The 22,624-nt window shown below is 40.6% G+C and overlaps 1 protein-coding gene across 1 annotated transcript in view; it reads left to right on the top strand.

Annotated features, from left to right (window-relative positions):
* Nucleotides 1-22,624, top strand: part of pros1 (protein S) — a 62,272-nt gene that overhangs the window by 22,982 nt on the left and 16,666 nt on the right. The window contains exons 6-11 of the mRNA XM_029743179.1: nucleotides 4,598-4,729; nucleotides 5,822-5,950; nucleotides 8,171-8,411; nucleotides 8,533-8,719; nucleotides 15,153-15,317; nucleotides 15,801-15,969. Coding sequence (XP_029599039.1) covers nucleotides 4,598-4,729; nucleotides 5,822-5,950; nucleotides 8,171-8,411; nucleotides 8,533-8,719; nucleotides 15,153-15,317; nucleotides 15,801-15,969 — 1,023 coding nt within the window. The remainder of the gene's footprint in view (nucleotides 1-4,597; nucleotides 4,730-5,821; nucleotides 5,951-8,170; nucleotides 8,412-8,532; nucleotides 8,720-15,152; nucleotides 15,318-15,800; nucleotides 15,970-22,624) is intronic.

A 22,624-nucleotide genomic window follows, 5' to 3' on the forward strand; every position in this document is an offset into this window, starting at 1 on the left:
CTGGGCCCTGGCTTAATACTGGGTCCTGGCTTAATACTGGGTCCTACTTAATACTGGGTCCCGGCTTAATACTGGGTCCCGGCTTAATACTGGGTCCTGGCTTAATACTGGGTCCTGGCTTAATACTCGGTCCTGGCTTAATACTGGGTCCTGGCTTAATACAGGGTCCTGGCTTAATACTGGGTCCTGGCTTAATACTGGGTCCTGGCTTAATACGGGGGGCTACTTAATACTGGGTCCTACTTAATACTGAGTCCTACTTAATACTGGGTCCTGGCTTAATACTGGGTTCTACTTAATACTGGGTACTACTTAATACTGGGTCCTGGCTTAATACTGGGTCCTGGCTTAATACTGGGTCCTGGCTTAATACTGGGTCCTACTTAATACTGGTCCTGGCTTAATACTGGGTCCTGGCTTAATACGGGGTCCTACTTAATACTGGGTCCTACTTAATACTGGGTCCTACTATACTGGGTCCTGGCTTAATCTGGGGTCCTACTTAATACTGGGTCCTACTTAATACTGGGTCCTACTTAATACTGGGTCCTGGCTTAATACTGGGTCCTACTTAATACTGGGTCCTGGCTTAATACTGGGTCCTGGCTTAATACTGGGTCCTGGCTAATACTGGGTCCTGGCTTAATACAGGGTCCTGGCTTAATACTGGGTCCTGGCTTAATACTGGGTCCTGGCTTAATACTGGGTCCTGGCTTAATACTGGGCCCTGGCTTAATACTGGGTCCTGGCTTAATACTGGGTCCTGGCTTAATACTGGGTCCTGGCTTAATACTGGGTCCTACTTAATACTGGGGTCCTACTTAATACTGGGTCCTGGCTTAATACTGGGTCCTACTTAATACTGGGTCCTACTTAATACTGGGTCCTGGCTTAATACTGGGTCCTGGCTAATACCGGGTCCTGGCTTAATACTGGGTCCTACTTAATACTGGGTCCTGGCTTAATACTGGGTCCTGGCTTAATACTGGGTCCGGCTAATACTAGGGTCCTGGCTTAATACTGGGTCCTACTTAATACTGGGTCCTACTTAATACTGGGTCCTGGCTTAATACTGGGTCTTACTTAATACTGGGTCCTGGCTTAATACTGGGTCCTGGCTTAATACTGGGTCCTACTTAATTCTGGGTCCTGGCTTAATACTGGGTCCTACTTAATACTGGGTCCTACTTAATACTGGGTCCTGGCTTAATACTGGGTCCTGGCTTAATACTGGGTCCTGGCTTAATACTGGGCGCTACTTAATACTGGGTCCTGGCTTAATACTGGGTCCTGGCTTAATTCTGGGTCCTGGCTTAATACTGGGTCTTACTTAATACTGGGTCCTGGCTTAATACTAGGTCCTGGCTTAATACTGGGTCCTACTTAATGCTGGGTCCTGGCTTAATACTGGGTCCTACTTAATACTGGGTCCTACTTAATACTGGGTCCTGGCTTAATACTGGGTCCTGGCTTAATACTGGGTCCTGGCTTAATACTGGGTCCTACTTAATACTGGGTCCTGGCTTAATACTGGGTCCTGGCTTAATACTGGGTCCTGGCTTAATACTGGGTCCTGGCTTAATACTGGGTCCTGGCTTAATACTGGGTCCTACGTAATACTGGGTCCTGGCTTAATACTGGGTCCTACTTAATACTGGGTCCTGGCTTAATACTGGGGCTACTTAATACTGGGTCCTACTTAATACTGGGTCCTACTTAATACTGGGTCCTACTTAATACTGGGTCCTACTTAATACTGGGTCCTGGCTTAATACTGGGTCCTGGCTTAATACCGGGTCCTGGCTTAATACTGGGTCCTACTTAATACTGGGTCCTGGCTTAATACTGGGTCCTGGCTTAATACTGGGTCCTGGCTTAATACTGGGTCCTACTTAATACTGGGTCCTGGCTTAATACTGGGTCCTGGCTTAATACTAGGTCCTGGCTTAATACTGGGTCCTACTTAATACTGGGTCCTGGCTTAATACTGGGTCCTGGCTTAATACTGGGTCCTGGCTTAATACTGGGTCTTACTTAATACTGTGTCCTGGCTTAATACTGGGTCCTGGCTTAATACTGGGTCCTACTTAATTCTGGGTCCTGGCTTAATACTGGGTCCTACTTAATACTGGGTCCTACTTAATACTGGGTCCTGGCTTAATACTGGGTCCTGGCTTAATACTGGGTCCTGGCTTAATACTGGGTCCTACTTAATACTGGGTCCTGGCTTAATACTGGGTCCTACTTAATGCTGAGTCCTGGCTTAATACTGGGTACTACTTAATACTGGGTTCTACTTAATACTGGGTCCTGGCTTAATACTGGGTCCTGGCTTAATACTGGGTCCTGGCTTAATACTGGGTCCTACTTAATCCTGGGTCCTGGCTTAATACTGGGTCCTGGCTTAATACTGGGTCCTGGCTTAATACTGCATCTTACTTAATACTGGGTCCTGGCTTAATACTGGGTCCTGGCTTAATACTGGGTCCTACTTAATACTGGGTCCTGGCTTAATACTGGGTCCTACTTAATACTGGGTCCTGGCTTAATACTGGGTCCTACTTAATACTGGGTCCTACTTAATACTGGTCCGGCCTTAATACTGGGTCCTGGCTACTGTCCTGGCTAATAATGGGTCCTACTTAATACTGGTCCCGGCTTATACTGGGTCCTGGCTTAATACTGGGTCCTGGCTTAATACTGGGTCCTACTTATACTGGGTCCTACTTAATTCTGGGTCCTGGCTTAATACTGGGTCCTGGCTTTAATACTGGGTCCTGGCTTAATACTGGGTCCTACTTAATACTGGGTTCTACTTAATACTGGGTCCTGGCTTTACTAATGGGTCCTGGCTTAATTACTGGGTCCTACTTAATACTGGGGTCCTGGCTTAATACTGGGTCCTGGCTTAATAATGGATCCTGGCTTAATACTGGGTACTACTTAATACTGGGTCCTGGCTTAATACTGGGTCTGGCTTAATACTTGGTCCTGGCGTAATACTGGGTCCTGGCTTAATACTGGGTCCTGGCTTAATACTAGGTCCTGGCTTTAATACTGGGTCCTACTTATACTGGGTCCTGGCTATACTGGGTCTGGCTTAATACTGGGCCTACTAATACTGGGTCCTCTGCTTAATAATGGGTCCTGGCTTAATACTGGGTCCTACTTAATACTGGGTCCTGGCTTAATACTGGGTCCTGGCTTAATACTAGGTCCTGGCTTAATACTGGGTCCTACTTAATACTGGGTCCTGGCTTAATACTGGGTCCTGGCTTAATACTGGGTCCTGGCTTAATACTGGGTCTTACTTAATACTGGGTCCTGGCTTAATACTGGGTCCTGGCTTAATACTGGGTCCTACTTAATTCTGGGTCCTGGCTTAATACTGGGTCCTACTTAATACTGGGTCCTACTTAATACTGGGTCCTGGGCTTAATACTGGGTCCTGGCTTAATACTGGGTCCTGGCTTAATACTGGGTCCCTACTTAATACTGGGTCCTGGCTTAATACTGGGTCCTGGCTTAATACTGGGTCTTACTTAATACTGGGTCCTGGCTTAGTACTAGGTCCTGGCTTAATACTGGGTCCTACTTAATGCTGGGTCCTGGCTTAATACTGGGTCCTACTTAATACTGGGTCCTACTTAATACTGGGTCCTGGCTTAATACTGGGTCCTGGCTTAATACTGGGTCCTGGCTTAATACTGGGTCCTACTTAATACTGGGTCCTGGCTTAATACTGGGTCCTGGCTTAATACTGGGTCTTACTTAATACTGGGTCCTGGCTTAATACTGGGTCCTGGCTTAATACTGGGTCCTACTTAATACTGGGTCCTGGCTTAATACTGGGTCCTACTTAATACTGGGTCCTGGCCTAATACTGGGTCCTACTTAATACTGGGTCCTACTTAATACTGGGTCCTGGCTTAATACTGGGTCCTGGCTTAATACTGGGTCCTGGCTTAATAATGGGTCCTACTTAATACTGGGTCCCGGCTTAATACTGGGTCCTGGCTTAATACTGGGTCCTGGCTTAATACTGGGTCCTACTTAATACTGGGTCCTACTTAATTCTGGGTCCTGGCTTAATACTGGGTCCTGGCTTAATACTGGGTCCTGGCTTAATACTGGGTCCTACTTAATACTGGGTCCTACTTAATACTGGGTCCTGGCTTAATACTGGGTCCTGGCTTAATACTGGGTCCTGGCTTAATACTGGGTCCTACTTAATACTGGGTCCTGGCTTAATACTGGTCCTGGCTTAATACTGGGTCCTACTTAATACTGGGTCCTGGCTTAATACTGGGTCCTGGCTTAATACTGGGTCCTGGCTTAATACTGGGTCCTACTTAATACTGGGTCCTGGCTTAATACTGGGTCCTACTTAATACTGGGTCCTGGCTTAATACAGGGTCCTGGCTTAATACTTGGTCGCTGGTTTGAATCCGTCTCAAACAGCTTGGCCAGAAATGTTGATGTTGCTGTTTTACTAGGTCACAGTTCCTCCCAGGAACAGGAACAGGAAGTTTATAGTCAATAAATCCATGTTTTGTTATTATTGAATAATGATGTTATTGATTGTTTTATTGATCAGACATCGACGAGTGTTCGGACCCAGATCACCAAGCCGGCTGCAACCAGAAGTGTTACAACTCCCCCGGGTCCTTCCGCTGTATGTGTGATGATGGATACCGGTTCAGAACCAACGACAAGATCCACTGTACAGGTAACAGTGTTCAGTACCGGTTCAGAACCAACGAGAAGATCCACTGTACAGGTAACAGGTAGTGTTATATAGATCCACTGTACAGGTAACAGGTAGTGTTATATAGATCCACTGTACAGGTAACAGGTAGTGTTATATAGATCCACTGTACAGGTAACAGGTAGTGTTATATAGATCCAGTTAGAATCTAGTTTAGAATCTAGTTTAGACTCTAGTTTAGACTCTAGTTTAGACTCTAGTTTAGAATCTAGTTTAGACTCTAGTTTAGAATCTAGTTTAGACTCTAGTTTAGACTCTAGTTTAGACTCTAGTTTAGACACTAGTTTAGAATCTAGTTTAGACTCTAGTTTAGACTCTAGTTTAGACTCTAGTTTAGACTCTAGTTTAGAATCTAGTTTAGACTCTAGTTTAGAATCTAGTTTAGACTCTAGTTTAGACTCTAGTTTAGAATCTAGTTTAGACTCTAGTTTAGACTCTAGTTTAGACACTAGTTTAGAATCTAGTTTAGACTCTAGTTTAGAATCTAGTTTAGACTCTAGTGTAGACTCTAGTTTAGACTCTAGTTTAGAATGTAGTCTAGACTGTAGAGTTGCAAATACTTATTTCCCTCATTAAAATGCAATACATTTTTGACATGCATTTTTCTGGATTTTTTAGTTGTTATTCTGTCTCTCACTGTTCAAATAAACCTACCATTAAAATTATAGACTGATCATTTCTTTATCAGTGGGCAAATGTACAAAATCAGCAGGGGGTCAAATACTTTTTCCCCCCACTGTACATAAGACTGTTTAAACCTCAGGGTCATTGACCATCGCTGTTACCAGAAACAGGCTTCCGTCTCAATGACTGTTTCTGCTTGTCCCACTTGTGTTAATGTTTGTGTGATTGTCTCATGACTAAACCAAACCTCCATATTAACAACTCACACTGAACATGTCAATATGTCTGTGTCTCTTCCTGTATCCCAGATAGTGTTTGCTGTACCCCAGTATCTCTGAGGAACCAGCTAAATGTGTTCCCCTCTCTGAGGAACCAGCTAAATGTATTCCCCTCTCTGAGGAACCAGCTAAATGTATTCCCCCTCCACAGATATCAATGAGTGTTTGCTGTACCCCAGTATCTGTGAGGAACCAGCTAAATGTGTCAACACCCCTGGCATGTATGAGTGCCAGTGTCCCCCGGGCTTCAATTACAACTTCACCTTGCGTTCCTGTTTGGGTGAGATGCCAGTCCACTGCACCCCCACGAGAAAGACACTATCACACACAGGAATATTTATTTTATTTTCATTTAACCTTTTTATCACGGCTGTCGAAAGGAGGAGCAGTGTGTGTGTCGTTCCACATTTTATTTATACTGTGAAACTATGCGATACATCTAAATAAACTAGAATAACAACAAACAAACAAACAAAAAACGTGATGCAGAGGTGAAACATACACTATTCAAAAAACAATCTCCCACAAAACCCAGGTGGGAAAAAAAAAAAACTACTTAAGTATGATCTCCAATTAGAGACAACGAGGACCAGCTGCCTCTAATTGGAGATCATCCCAAACAAAACCCCCAACATAGAAATACAATTTTTTTTAACCTAAACATAGAAATAGAAAACATAGAAACAAAAACCCTGTCACGCACTGACCTACTCTACCATAGAAAATAACATCTTTCTATGGTCAAGACGTGACACCTTTATTTAACTAGGCAAGTCAGTTTAAGAACAAATTCTTATTTACAATGACGGCCTAGGAACAGTGTGTTAACTGCCTTGTTCAGGGGCAGAACGGCAGATTTTTACCTTGTTCAGCTCGGGGATTTGATCTAGCAACCTTTCGGTTAACTAGCCCAACGCTCTAACCACTAGGCTACGCTGCTGGTTACTGGCCCAACGCTCTAACCACTAGGCTACCTGCTGGTTACTGGCCCAACGCTCTAACCACTAGGCTACCTGCTGGTTACTGGCCCAACGCTCTAACCACTAGGCTACCTGCTGGTTACTGGCCCAACGCTCTAACCACTAGGCTACCTGCTGGTTACTGGCCCAACGCTCTAACCACTAGGCTACCTGCTGGTTACTGTCCCAACGCTCTAACCACTAGGCTACCTGCTGGTTACTGGCCCAACCCCAACGCTCTAACCACTAGGCTACCTGCTGGTTACTGGACCAACGCTCTAACCACTAGGCTACCTGCTGGTTACTGGCCCAACGCTCTAACCACTAGGCTACCTGCTGGTTACTGGCCCAACGCTCTAACCACTAGGCTACCTGCTGGTTACTGGCCCAACGCTCTAACCACTAGGCTACCTGCTGGTTACTGGCCCAACGCTCTAACCACTAGGCTACCTGCTGGTTACTGGCCCAACGCTCTAACCACTAGGCTACCTGCCTCCTCTATGCTCTAACCACTAGGCTACCTGCTGGTTACTGTCCCAACGCTCTAACCATTAGGCTACCTGCTGGTTACTGGCCCAACGCTCTAACCACTAGGCTACCTGCTGGTTACTGGCCCAACGCTCTAACCACTAGGCTACCTGCTGGTTACTGGTCCAACGCTCTAACCACTAGGCTACCTGCTGGTTACTGGCCCAACGCTCTAACCACTAGGCTACCTGCTGGTTACTGGCCCAACGCTCTAACCACTAGGCTACCTGCTGGTTACTGGCCCAACGCTCTAACCACTAGGCTACCTGCTGGTTACTGTCCCAACGCTCTAACCACTAGGCTACCTGCTGGTTACTGGCCCAACGCTCTAACCACTAGGCTACCTGCTGGTTACTGGCCCAACGCTCAAACCACTAGGCAACCTGCTGGTTACTGGCCCAATGCTCTAACCACTAGGCTACCTGCTGGTTACTGGCCCAACGCTCTAACCACTAGGCTACCTGCTGGTTACTGGCCCAATGCTCTAACCACTAGGCTACCTGCCTCCTCTATGCTCTAACCACTAGGCTACCTGCCGCCTCTACGCTCTAACCACTAGGCTACCTGCTGGTTACTGGCCCAACGCTCTAACCACTAGGCTACCTGCTGGTTACTGGCCCAACGCTCTAACCACTAGGCTACCTGCTGGTTACTGGCCCAACCCTCTAACCACAAGGCTACCTGCTGGTTACTGGCCCAACGCTCTAACCACTAGGCTACCTGCTGGTTACTGGCCCAACGCTCTAACCACTAGGCTACCTGCTGGTTACTGGCCCAACGCTCTAACCACTAGGCTACCTGCTGGTTACTGGCCCAACGCTCTAACCACTAGGCTAACCTGCCGCCCCTAAATATACAGTCTGTAAAAAAATTAAAAAGTCAGAGACAATTATATTCAAGGACCTAATGGAACGTTTGTAAATCAACTGATCTTAACCCTGACCCCCTGTACCTCCTGTAATGACCTCTGACCTCGACCCCTCTCCGTCTGACGCTTGTGGTCGTCCCCGCAGATGTGGACGAGTGCGAGGTGGGCGTGTGCGAGGGCGTGTGCGTGAACACGATGGGTAGCTACTCCTGCCGCTGTGAAGGTCGTCAGGGTCTGCGGTTAGCGGAGGACCGGCGTTCCTGTGAGGAGGTCCCAGTGTGCGTCCAGCTGTACGACTACAAACACGCCGAGATGCTGTACCTGGGAGAACAATTCACCGGAGGACCTGTCATATACCTCCGCTTCAGACTACCGGAGAACACAAAGTAAGGGGGTTTAAAAACACACATATAGGTAGAGACAGACATACACACATAACCGCTGTGGAAGTCCTGTTCGCTACGCAGCTGTACCCCCTTAAAATCGTCTGGTCGTGTGTTCTTCAAGGTTCGCTGCGGAGTTTGACTTCCGTACGTTTGATCCGGAAGGGGTGGTTCTGTACGCAGAGTCTTCCCAGGACTCGTGGTTCATGCTGGGGCTGAGGGGAGGACGGATCGAAATCCAGTTCAAGAACCAGCACTCACTCAAGGTCACCAGCGGGGGCAAGGTCATCAACGACGGACAGTGGCATGTGGTAAGAGTGGCTTGTGGATTACATCACTGATTACTTTTACTGTCTCTAGCCGGTTATATTAGTCGTCTGTCCAACCTGACTGCCTGTCTTTTACCGTCTGTCCAGCCTGACTGCCTGTCTTTTACTGTCACTAGCTGGTTATATTAGTCACCTGTCCAACCTGACTGCCTGTCTTTTACTGTCTCTAGCTGGTTATATTAGTCACCTGTCCATCCTGACTGCCTGTCTTTTACTGTCTCTAGCTAGTTATATTAGTCACCTGTCCAATCTGACTGCCTGTCTTTTACTGTCACTAGCTGGTTATATTAGTCACCTGTCCAACCTGACTGCCTGTCTTTTACTGTCTCTAGCTGGTTATATTAGTCACCTGTCCATCCTACTGCCTGTCTTTTACTGTCTCTAGCTGGTTATATTAGTCACCTGTCCAACCTGACTGCCTGTCTTTTACTGTCACTAGCTGGTTATATTAGTCACCTGTCCAACCTGACTGCCTGTCTTTTACTGTCTCTAGCTGGTTATATTACTCACCTGTCCAACCTGACTGCCTGTCTTTTACCATCTGTCCAAGCTGACTGCCTATCTTTTACTGTCACTAGCTGGTTATATTAGTCACCTGTCCAACCTGACTGCCTGTCTTTTACTGTCTCTAGCTGGTTATATTAGTCACCTGTCCAACCTGACTGCCTGTCTTTTACTGTCTCTAGCTGGTTATATTAGTCACCTGTCCATCCTGACTGCCTGTCTTTTACTGTCTCTAGCTAGTTATATTAGTCACCTGTCCAATCTGACTGCCTGTCTTTTACTGTCACTAGCTGGTTATATTAGTCACCTGTCCAACCTGACTGCCTGTCTTTTACTGTCTCTAGCTGGTTATATTAGTCACCTGTCCAACCTGACTGCCTGTCTTTTACTGTCACTAGCTGGTTATATTAGTCACCTGTCCAACCTGACTGCCTGTCTTTTACTGTCTCTAGCTGGTTATATTAGTCACCTGTCCAACCTGACTGCCTGTCTTTTACTGTCTCTAGCTGGTTATATTAGTCACCTGTCCATCCTGACTGCCTGTCTTTTACTGTCTCTAGCTAGTTATATTAGTCACCTGTCCAATCTGACTGCCTGTCTTTTACTGTCACTAGCTGGTTATATTAGTCACCTGTCCAACCTGACTGCCTGTCTTTTACTGTCTCTAGCTGGTTATATTAGTCACCTGTCCAACCTGACTGCCTGTCTTTTACTGTCACTAGCTGGTTATATTAGTCACCTGTCCAACCTGACTGCCTGTCTTTTACTGTCTCTAGCTGGTTATATTAGTCACCTGTCCAACCTGACTGCCTGTCTTTTACTGTCTCTAGCTGGTTATATTAGTCACCTGTCCATCCTGACTGCCTGTCTTTTACTGTCTCTAGCTAGTTATATTAGTCACCTGTCCAATCTGACTGCCTGTCTTTTACTGTCACTAGCTGGTTATATTAGTCACCTGTCCAACCTGACTGCCTGTCTTTTACTATCTCTAGCTGGTTATATTAGTCACCTGTCCATCCTACTGCCTGTCTTTTACTGTCTCTAGCTGGTTATATTAGTCACCTGTCCAACCTGACTGCCTGTCTTTTACTGTCACTAGCTGGTTATATTAGTCACCTGTCCAACCTGACTGCCTGTCTTTTACTGTCTCTAGCTGGTTATATTACTCACCTGTCCAACCTGACTGCCTGTCTTTTACTATCTGTCCAAGCTGACTGCCTGTCTTTTACTGTCTCTAGCTGGTTATATTAGTGACCTGTCCAACCTGACTGCCTGTCTTTTACTGTCTCTAGCTGGTTATATTAGTCACCTGTCCAACCTGACTGCCTGTCTTTTACTGTCACTAGCTGGTTATATTAGTCACCTGTCCAACCTGACTGCCTGTCTTTTACTGTCTCTAGCTGGTTATATTAGTCACCTGTCCAACCTGACTGCCTGTCTTTTACTGTCACTAACTAGCTGGTTATATTAGTCACCTGTCCAACCTGACTGCCTGTCTTTTACTGTCTCTAGCTGGTCATATTAGTCACCTGTCCAACTTGACTGCCTGTCTTTTACTGTCACTAACTAGCTGGTTATATTAGTCACCTGTCCAACCTGACTGCCTGTCTTTTACTGTCACTAGCTGGTTATATTAGTCACCTGTCCAACCTGACTGCCTGTCTTTTACTGTCTCTAGCTGGTTATATTAGTCACCTGTCCAACCTGACTGCCTGTCTTTTACTGTCTCTAGCTGGTTATATTAGTCACCTGTCCAACCTGACTGCCTGTCTTTTACTGTCTCTAGCTGGTTATATTAGTCACCTGTCCAACCTGACTGCCTGTCTTATACTGTCACTAACTAGCTGGTTATATTAGTCACCTGTCCAACCTGACTGCCTGTCTTTTACTGTCTCTAGCTGGTTATATTAGTCACCTGTCCAACCTGACTGCCTGTCTTATACTGTCTCTAACTAGCTGGTTATATTAGTAACCTGTCCAACCTGACTGCCTGTCTTTTACTGTCACTAGCTGGTTATATTAGTCACCTGTCCAACCTGACTGCCTGTCTTTTACTGTCTGTCCAAATTGACTGCCTGTCTTTTACTGTCTCTAACTAGCTGGTTATATTAGTCACCTGTCCAACCTGACTGCCTGTCTTTTACTGTCTCTAACTAGCTGGTTATATTAGTCACCTGTCCAACCTGACTGCCTGTCTTTTACCGTCTGTCCAACCTGACTGCCTGTCTTTTACTGTCTCTAACTAGCTGGTTATGTTAGTCACCTGTCCAACCTGACTGCCTGTCTTTTACCGTCTGTCCAACCTGACTGCCTGTCTTTTACTGTCTCTAGCTGGTTATATTAGCCTGTCTTTTTTGTTGTTGCTCAGATGGGTTTGATCTCAATCCAGTGTTAAGATGTGGCGATATGTTACAGTTGAAGTCAGAAGTTTACATCCACTTAGGTTGGAGTCATTAAAACTCGTTTTTCAACCACTCCACAAATTTCTTGTTAACAAACTATAGTTTTGGCAGAGTCGGTTAGGACATCTACTTTGTGCATGACACAAATAATTTATCCAACAATTGTTTACAGACAGATTATTTCACTTATAACTCAATGTATCACAATTCCAGTGGGTCAGAAGTTTACATACACTAAGTTGATTTGTGCCTTTAAACAGTTTGGAAAATTCCAGAAAATGATGTCATGCCTTTAGAAGCTTCTTGATAGGCTAATTGACATCTTTTGAATCAATTGGAGGTGTACCTGTGAATGTATTTCAATGCCTGCCTTCAAACTCAGGGCCTACCTTCAAACTCAGGGCCCACCTTCAAACTCAGGGGCCCACCCTTCAACTCAGGGCCCACCTTCAAACTCAGGGCCCACCTTCAAACTCAGGGCCCACCTTCAAACTCAGGGCCTACCTTCAAACTCAGGGCCTACCTTCAAACTCAGGGCCTACCTTCAAACTCAGGGCCTACCTTCAAACTCAGGGCCTACCTTCAAACTCAGGGCCTACCTTCAAACTCAGGGCCTACCTCAAACTCAGGGCCTACCTTCAAACTCAGGGCCTACCTTCAAACTCAGGGCCTACCTTCAAACTCAGGGCCTACCTTCAAACTCAGGGCCTACCTTCAAACTCAGGGCCTACCTTCAAACTCAGGGCCTACCTTCAAACTCAGGGCCTACCTTCAAACTCAGTGCCTACCTTCAAACTCAGGGCCTACCTTCAAACTCAGGGCCTACCTTCAAACTCAGGGCCTACCTTCAAACTCAGGGCCTACCTTCAAACTCAGGGCCTACCTTCAAACTCAGGGCCTACCTTCAAACTCAGGGCCTACCTTTCAAACTCAGGGCCTACCTTCAACTCAGGGCCTACTTCAAACTCAGGGCCCTACCTTCAAACTCAGGGCCTACTTTCAAACTCAGGGCCTACCTTCAAACTCAGGGCCTACCTTCAAACTCAGGGCCTACCTTCAAACTCAGGGCCTACCTTCAAACTCAGTGCCTACCTTCAAACTCAGGGCCTACCTTCAAACTCAGTGCCTACCTTCAAACTCAGGGCCTACCTTCAAACTCAGTGCCTACCTTCAAACTCAGTGCCTACCTTCAAACTCAGTGCCTCTTTGCTTATAAAATGTGGAACGACACCCTGCACTTTGTTCCCGCTTCTCTTTACGACCAGCCGTGACAGAATCTCCCACCGCCAAAGGACCAAAGTGCAGCGCGTGTGTCGTTCCACATTTTTATTTACACTGTGAAACTATGCAAATACATATAAATAAACTGAATAAACAAAAACAACAAACCGTGACGCAAAGATGAAACATACACTGACTCAAAGATAATCTAAGACAGGGAATTTTTTACTAGGATTAAATGTCAGGAATTCTGAGAAACTTGAGTTTAAATGTATTTGGCTGAGGTGTATGTAAACGTCCGACTTCAACTGTATATACAGTACCAGTCAACAGTTTGGACTCACCTACTCATTCAAGGGTTTTTCTTTATTTTTACTATTTTCTACATTGTAGAATAATAGTGAAGACATCAAAACTATGAAATAACACATATGGAGTCATGTAGTAACCACAAAAAGTGTTAAACAAATCAAAATATATTTTATATTTGAGATTCTTCAAAGTAGCCACCCTTTGCCTTGATGACAGCTTTGCACACGCTTGGCATTCTCTCAACCAGCTTCACCTGGAATGCTTTTCCAACAGTCTTGAAGGAGTTCCCACATATGCTGAGCACTTGTTCGCTGCATTTCCTTCACTCTGCAGTCCAACTCATCTCAAACCATCTCAATTGGGTTGAGGTTGTGGTGATTGTGGAGGCCAGGTCATCTGATGCAGCACTCCATCACTCTCCTTCTTGGTCAAATAGCCCTTACACAGCCTGGAGGTGTGTTGGGTCATTATCCTGTTGGAAAAACAAGAACAAACCAGATGGAATGGCGTATCGCTGCAGAATGCTGTCAGACCATTCCAGGTGATGCTGGTTGAGAGAATGCCAAGCGTGTGCAAAGCTGTCATCAACGCAAATGGTGGCTACTTGGATGAATCTCAAACATAAAATGTATTTTGATTTGTTTACTCTACAATGTAGGAAATAGTAAAAACAAAGAAAAACCCTGGACTGAGTAGGTGTGTCCAAACGTTTAACTGGTACTCTTATATGGGGGGTTGGAAATGACATTGATAGAAGCCACAATCTATCACAATATACCACAATATATCACAATATATCACAGTATACCACAATCTATCACAATATATCACAATATACCACAATCTATCACAATATACCACAATATTAAAGATGATCTACCCCATAGAAAAATAAGTTTATTATTATGATGTAATGTTGTTGTTGTGTAATGTTGTTGTTGTTGTGTAATGTTGTTAGTGTAATGTTGTTAGTGTTGTGTAATGTTGGTGTGTAATGTTGTTGTGTAATGTTGTTGTGTAATGTTGGTGTGTAATGTTGTTGTTGTTGTGTAATGTTGTTGTTGTTGTTGTGTAATGTTGTTGTGTTGTTGTTGTGTAATGTTGTTGTTGTGTAATGTTGTTGTTGTTGTGTAATGTTGTTGTTGTGTAATGTTGTTGTTGTTGTGTAATGTTGTTGTTGTTGTGTAATGTTGTTGTTGTGTAATGTTGTTAGTGTTGTGTAATGTTGGTTGTGTAATGTTGTTGTTGTGTAATGTTGTTGTTGTTGTGTAATGTTGTTGTTGTTGTGTAATGTTGTTGTTGTTGTGTAATGTTGTTGTTGTTGTGTAATGTTGTTGTGTAATGTTGTTGTTGTGTAATGTTGTTGTTGTGTAATGTTGTTGTTGTGTAATGTTGTTGTTGTGTAATGTTGTTGTTGTTGTGTAATGTTGTTGTTGTTGTGTAATGTTGTTGTGTAATGTTGTTGTTGTTGTTGTTGTGTAATGTTGTTGTTGTTGTAATGTTGTTGTGTAATGTTGTTGTTGTTGTGTAATGTTGTTGTTGTGTAATGTTGTTGTGTAATGTTGTTGTGTAATGTTGTTGTTGTTGTGTAATGTTGTTGTTGTGTAATGTTGTTGTGTAATGTTGTTGTTGTTGTGTAATGTTGTTGTTGTTGTGTAATGTTGTTGTTGTTGTTGTGTAATGTTGTTGTTGTTGTGTAATGTTGGTGTGTAATGTTGTTGTGTAATGTTGTTGTGTAATGTTGGTGTGTAATGTTGTTGGTGTGTAATGTTGTTGTTGTTGTGTAATGTTGTTGTTGTTGTGTAATGTTGTTGTTGTTGTGTAATGTTGTTGTTGTTGTGTAATGTTGTTGTTGTGTAATGTTGTTGTTGTTGTGTAATGTTGTTGTTGTGTAATGTTGTTGTTGTTGTGTAATGTTGTTGTTGTGTAATGTTGTTGTTGTTGTGTAATGTTGTTGTTGTGTAATGTTGTTGTAGATCTCAGTAGATGAACTAGAGTCCAGCATCAGCGTTAAGATCAGTAAGGAAGCGGTGATGAGCATCAACAGCCCCGGGAGTCTCTTTACGTCCGTTAACGGGAAACTGGAGACCAAGGTGTACATCGCAGGGCTGCCCAACCGCACCGACAGCGTCATCAAACCGGTAAACAGCCCGCTGCCACAACACCACAACCATAGAACAACCATAGAACAACCATAGAACAAACCATAGAACAACCCATAGAACAAACCATAGAACAACCATAGAACAAACCATAAAAAAACCATAGAACTAACCATAAAACAACAATAGAACAACCATAGAACAAACCATAGAACAACCCATAGAACAAACCATAGAACAACCATAGAACAAACCATAGAACAAACCATAGAACAACCATAGAACAAACCATAGAACAACCATAGAACAAACCATAGAACAACAATAGAACAACCATAGAACAAACCATAGAACAACCATAGAACAACCATAGAACAACCATAGAACAAACATTCAACCAATAACCACACAAACAATTAGCGGACAACCACAGAACAAACCATAAAAATAACGATTCCATAACCGTAAAACGACCATCGTACAACCACCTGATAACATTTGACGTAACGACCCCTGTTCTAGATCAACCCTCGTCTGGACGGCTGCATCCGAGGGTGGAACCTGATGAACCAGGGGTCGTCCGGGGTCAAGGAGGTCATTCAGGAGAAGAAGAGCAAACACTGTTTCCTGCACGTAGAGAGAGGAACCTACTTCACCGGGGAGGGACTGGCCCACTTCAACGTAGACTACCGTGAGTAGTGTACACTAGACTGGCCCACTTCAACGTAGACTACAGTGAGTAGTGTACACTAGCCTGGCCCACTTCAACGTAGACTACCGTGAGTAGTGTACACTAGACTGGCCCACTTCAACGTAGACTACCGTGAGTAGTGTACACTAGACTGGCCCACTTCAACGTAGACTACCGTGAGTAATGTACACTAGACTGGCCCACTTCAACGTAGACTACCGTGAGTAGTGTACACTAGACTGGTCCACTTCAACGTAGACTACCGTGAGTAGTGTACACTACACTGGCCCACTTCAACGTAGACTACCGTGAGTAGTGTACACTAGACTGGCCCACTTCAACGTAGACTACCGTGAGTAGTGTACACTAGACTGGTCCACTTCAACGTAGACTACCGTGAGTAGTGTACACTAGCCTGGCCCACTTCAACGTAGACTACCGTGAGTAGTGTACACTAGACTGGCTCACTTCAACGTAGACTACCGTGAGTAGTGTACACTAGACTGGCCCACTTCAACGTAGACTACAGTGAGTAGTGTACACTAGACTGGCCCACTGCAACGTAGTGTACACTAGACTGGCCCACTTCAACATAGACTACCGTGAGTAGTGTACACTAGACTGGCCCACTTCAACGTAGACTACCGTGAGTAGTGGACTATATATATTCTACTACAGTGGACTATATATATTCTACTACTACAGTGGACTATATATATTCTACTACACAGGGAATATATTCTACTACTACAGTGGACTAATATATTCTATTACAGTGGACTATATATTCGACTACTACAGTGGACTATATATATTCTACTACAACAGTGGACTATATATATTCGACTACTACAGTGGACCATATATATTCTACTACTACAGTGGACTATATATATTCTACTATACAGTGGACTATATATATTTACTATACAGTGGACTATATATATTCTATACAGTGGACTATATATATTCTACTACACAGTGGACTATATATTCTACTACTACAGTGGACTATATATATTCTACTACTACAGTGGACTATTATATTCTACTACAGTGGACTATATATATTCTACTACAGTGGACTATATATATTCTACTACAGTGGACTATATATATTCTACTACAACAGTGGACTATATATATTCTACTACTACAGTGGACTATATATATTCTACTACAGTGGACTATATATATTCTACTACTACAGTGGACTATATATATTCTACTACAGTGGACTATATATATTCTACTACAGTGGACTATATATATTCTACTACAGTGGACTATATATATTCTACTATAGTGGACTATATATATTCTACTATAGTGGACTATAAATATTCTACTACAGTGGACTATATATATTCTACTATAGTGGACTATAAATATTCTACTACAGTGGACTATATATATTCTACTACTACAGTGGACTATATATATTCTACTACTACAGTGGACTATATATATACTACTACAGTGGACTATATATTCTACTATACAGTGGACTCTATATATTCTACTACTACAGTGGACTTATATTCTACTACTACAGTGGAACTATATATATTCTACTACTACAGTGAACTATATATATTATACTACAGTGGACTATATATAATAACTACAGTGGACTATTAATTTATACTACAGTGGACTATATATTCTACTACTACAGTGGACTATATATATTTTACTACTTACGTGGACTATATATATTCTACTATACAGGACTATATATATTCTACTACTACAGTGGACTATATATATTCTACTACAGTGGACTATATATATTCTACTATTACAGTGGACTATATATATTCTACTACTATAGTGGACTATATATATTCTACTACTACAGTGGACTATATATATATTCTACTACTACAGTGGACTATATATATATTCTACTACTACAGTGGACTATATATATTCTACTACTACAGTGGACTATATATATTCTACTACTATAGTGGACTATATATATTCTACTACAGTGGACTATATATATTCTACTACAGTGGACTATATATATTCTACTACTACAGTGGACTATATATATTCTACTACTACAGTGGACTATATATATTCTACTACAGTGGACTATATATATTCTACTACTACAGTGGACTATATATATATTCTACTACTACAGTGGACTATATATATATTCTACTACTACAGTGGACTATATATATATTCTACTACTACAGTGGACTATATATATATTCTACTACTACAGTGGACTATATATATTCTACTACAGTGGACTATATATATTCTACTACATTGACTATATATATTCTACTACAGTGGACTATATATATTCTACTACAGTGGACTATATATATTCTACTACAGTGGACTATATATATTCTACTACAGTGGACTATATATATTCTACTACAGTGGACTATATATATTCTACTACTACAGTGGACTATATATATTCTACTACTACAGTGGACTATATATATTCTACTACTACAGTGGACTATATATATTCTACTACAGTGGACTATATATATTCTACTACAGTGGACTATATATATTCTACTACAGTGGACTATATATATTCTACTACAGTGGACTATATATATTCTACTACAGTGGACTATATATATTCTACTACAGTGGACTATATATATTCTACTACTACAGTGGACTATATATATTCTACTACTACAGTGGACTATATATATTCTACTACTACAGTGAACTATATATTCTATCTACTACAGTGGACTATATATATTCTAACTACAGTGGACTATATATATTCTACAGTGGACTATATATTCTACTACAGTGGACTATATATATCTACTACTACAGTGGACTATATATATTCTACTACTACAGTGGACTATATAATTTCTACTACTACAGTGGACTATATATATTCTACTACAGTGGACTATATATTCTACTACTACAGTGGGACTATATATATTCTACTACAGTGAACTATATATATATCTACTACAGTGGACTATATATATATTCTACTACTACAGTGGACTATATATATATTCTACTACTACAGTGGACTATATATATTCTACTACAGTGGACTATATATATTCTACTACTACAGTGGACTATATATATATTCTACTACTACAGTGGACTATATATTCTACTACTACAGTGGACTATATATATATTCTACTACTACAGTGGACTATATATATTCTACTACTACAGTGGACTATATATATTCTACTACAGTGGACTATATATATTCTACTACAGTGGACTATATATATTCTACTACTACATTGGACTATATATATTCTACTACAGTGGACTATATATATATTCTACTACTACAGTGGACTATATATATATTCTACTACTACAGTGGACTATATATATATTCTACTACTACAGTGGACTATATATATATTCTACTACTACAGTGGACTATATATATTCTACTACAGTGGACTATATAGATTCTACTACAGTGGACTATATATATTCTACTACAGTGGACTATATATATTCTACTACAGTGGACTATATATTCTACTACTACAGTGGACTATATATATTCTACTACTACAGTGGATATATATTCTACTACTACAGTGGACTATATTATATTCTACTACTACAGTGGACTATATATATTTACTACTACAGGGACTATATATATTCTACTACAGTGGACTATATATATTCTACTACAGTGGACTATATATATTCTACTACAGGGATATATATTCTACTACAGTGGACTATATATATTCTACTACTACAGTGGACTATATATTCTACTACTACAGTGGACTATATATATATTCTACTACTACAGTGAACTATATATATTCTACTACTACAGTGGACTATATATATTCTACTACAGTGGACTATATTATATTCTACTACAGTGGACTATATATATTCTACTACTACAGTGGACTATATATATTCTACTACTACAGTGGACTATATATATCTACTAATACAGTGGACTATATAATTCTACTACAGGTGGACTATATATATTCTACTACAGTGGACTATATAATTCTACTACTACAGTGACTATATATATTCTACTACAGTGAACTATATATATTCTACTACAGTGGACTATATATATTACTACACGTGTACTATATATTCTAACTACAGTGGACTATATATATTCTACTACATACAGTGGACTATATATATTCTACTACACAGTGGACTATATATATTCTACTACTACAGTGGACTAATATATTCTACTACTACAAGTGGACTATATATATTCTACTACTACAGTGGACTATATATATTCTACTACAGTGGACTATATATATTCTACTACAGTGTGGACTTATATATTATACTACTACAGTGGACTATATATTCTACTACTACAGTGGACTATATATTTCTACTACAGTGGACTATATATATTCTACACAGTGGACTATATATTCTACAGTGGACTATATATATATCTACTACTACAGTGGACTATATATCTACTACTACAGGGACTATATATATTTACTACTACAGTGGACTATATATTCTACTACTACAGTGGACTATATATATCTATACTACAGTGGACTATATATATTCTACTACAGTGGACTAATATATTCTACTACAGTGGACTATATATATTCTACTACTACAGTGGACATATATATTCTACTACAGTGGGACTATATATTCTACTACAGTGGACTATATAATTCTACTACTACAGTGGACTATATATATTCTACTACAGTGGACTATAATATTCTACACAGTGGACTATATATATTCTACTACTACAGTGGACTATATATATCTATACTACAGTGGACTAGATTATTCTACTACTACAGTGGACTATATATATTCTACTACTACAGTGGACTATATATTCTACTACAGTGGATATATATATTCTACTACTACGTGGACTATTATATTCTACTACAGTGGACTATATATATTCTACTACAGTGGACTATATATTTACTACTACAGTGGACTATATATTCTTCTACTACAGTGGACTATATATATATTCTACTACAGTGGACTATATATATATCTACTACTACAGTGGACATATATATTCTACTACTACAGTGGACTATATATTCTACTACTACAGTGGACTATATATATTCTACTACTACAGTGGACTATATATTCTACTACTACAGTGGACTATATATATTCTACTACTACAGTGGACTATATATATTCTACTACTACAGTGGACTATATATATCTACTACTACAGTGGACTATATATTCTACTACGGGATATATATTCTACTCAGTGGACTATATATATTCTACTAATACAGTGGACTATATAATATTCTACTAATAGGGGACTATATATATATTCTACTACTACAGTGGACTATATATATTCTACTACTACAGTGGAATATATATTCTACTACTACAGTGACTATATATATTCTATTACAGTGGACTATATATATTCGACTACTACAGTGGACTATATATATTCTACTACAGTGGGACTATATATATAACTACAGTGGACTATATATATTCTACTACAGTGGACTATATAATTCTACTACTACAGTGGACTATATATATTCTACTACTACAGTGGACTATATATATTCTACTACTACAGTGAAATATATTATATTCTACTCCTACAGTGGACTATAATATTCTACTACAGGGACTATATATATTCTACTACAGTGGACTATATATTCTACAACAGTGGACTATATATTCTACTAAGGGACTATATATATTTACTACTACAGTGGACTATATATTCTACTACAGTGACTATATATATTCTACTACTACAGTGGACTATATATATTCTACAACAGTGGACTATATATATTCTACTACTACAGTGGACTATATATATTCTACTACTACAGTGAACTATATATATTCTACTACTACAGTGGACTATATATATTCTACTACAGTGGACTATATATATTCTACTACAGTGGACTATATATATTCTACTACTACAGTGGACTATATATATTCTACTACTACAGTGGACTATATATATTTACTACTACAGTGGACTATATATTCTACTACTACAGTGGACTATATATATTCTAACTACTACAGTGGACTATATAATATTCTACTACTACAGTGACTCATATATTCTAATACTACAGTGACTATATATATCTACTACTACAGTGGACTATTATATTTACTACGACAGTGGACTATATATATTTACTACATGGACTATATATATTCTACTACAGTGGACTATATATATTCTACTACAGTGGACTATATATATTCTACTACTACAGTGGACTATTATATTCTACTACTACAGTGGACTAATAATATATACTACACAGTGGACTATATATATTCTACTACTACAGTGGACTATATATATTCTACTACAGGGACTATAATATTCTACTACAGTGGACTATAATATCTACTACAGGGACTATATATTTCTACTACAGTGGACTATATATATTCTACTACAGTGGACTATAATATTCTACTACTACAGTGGACTATATATATTCTACTATACAGTGGACTATATATATTTACTACTACAGTGAAATATATATATTCTACTACTACAGTGGACTATATATTTCTACAGTGGACTATATATTCTACTACAGGGACTATATATATCTAC

This window comes from Salmo trutta, unplaced genomic scaffold (assembly GCF_901001165.1).
Source record: "Salmo trutta unplaced genomic scaffold, fSalTru1.1, whole genome shotgun sequence".
NCBI classification, from domain to species: domain Eukaryota; kingdom Metazoa; phylum Chordata; class Actinopteri; order Salmoniformes; family Salmonidae; genus Salmo; species Salmo trutta.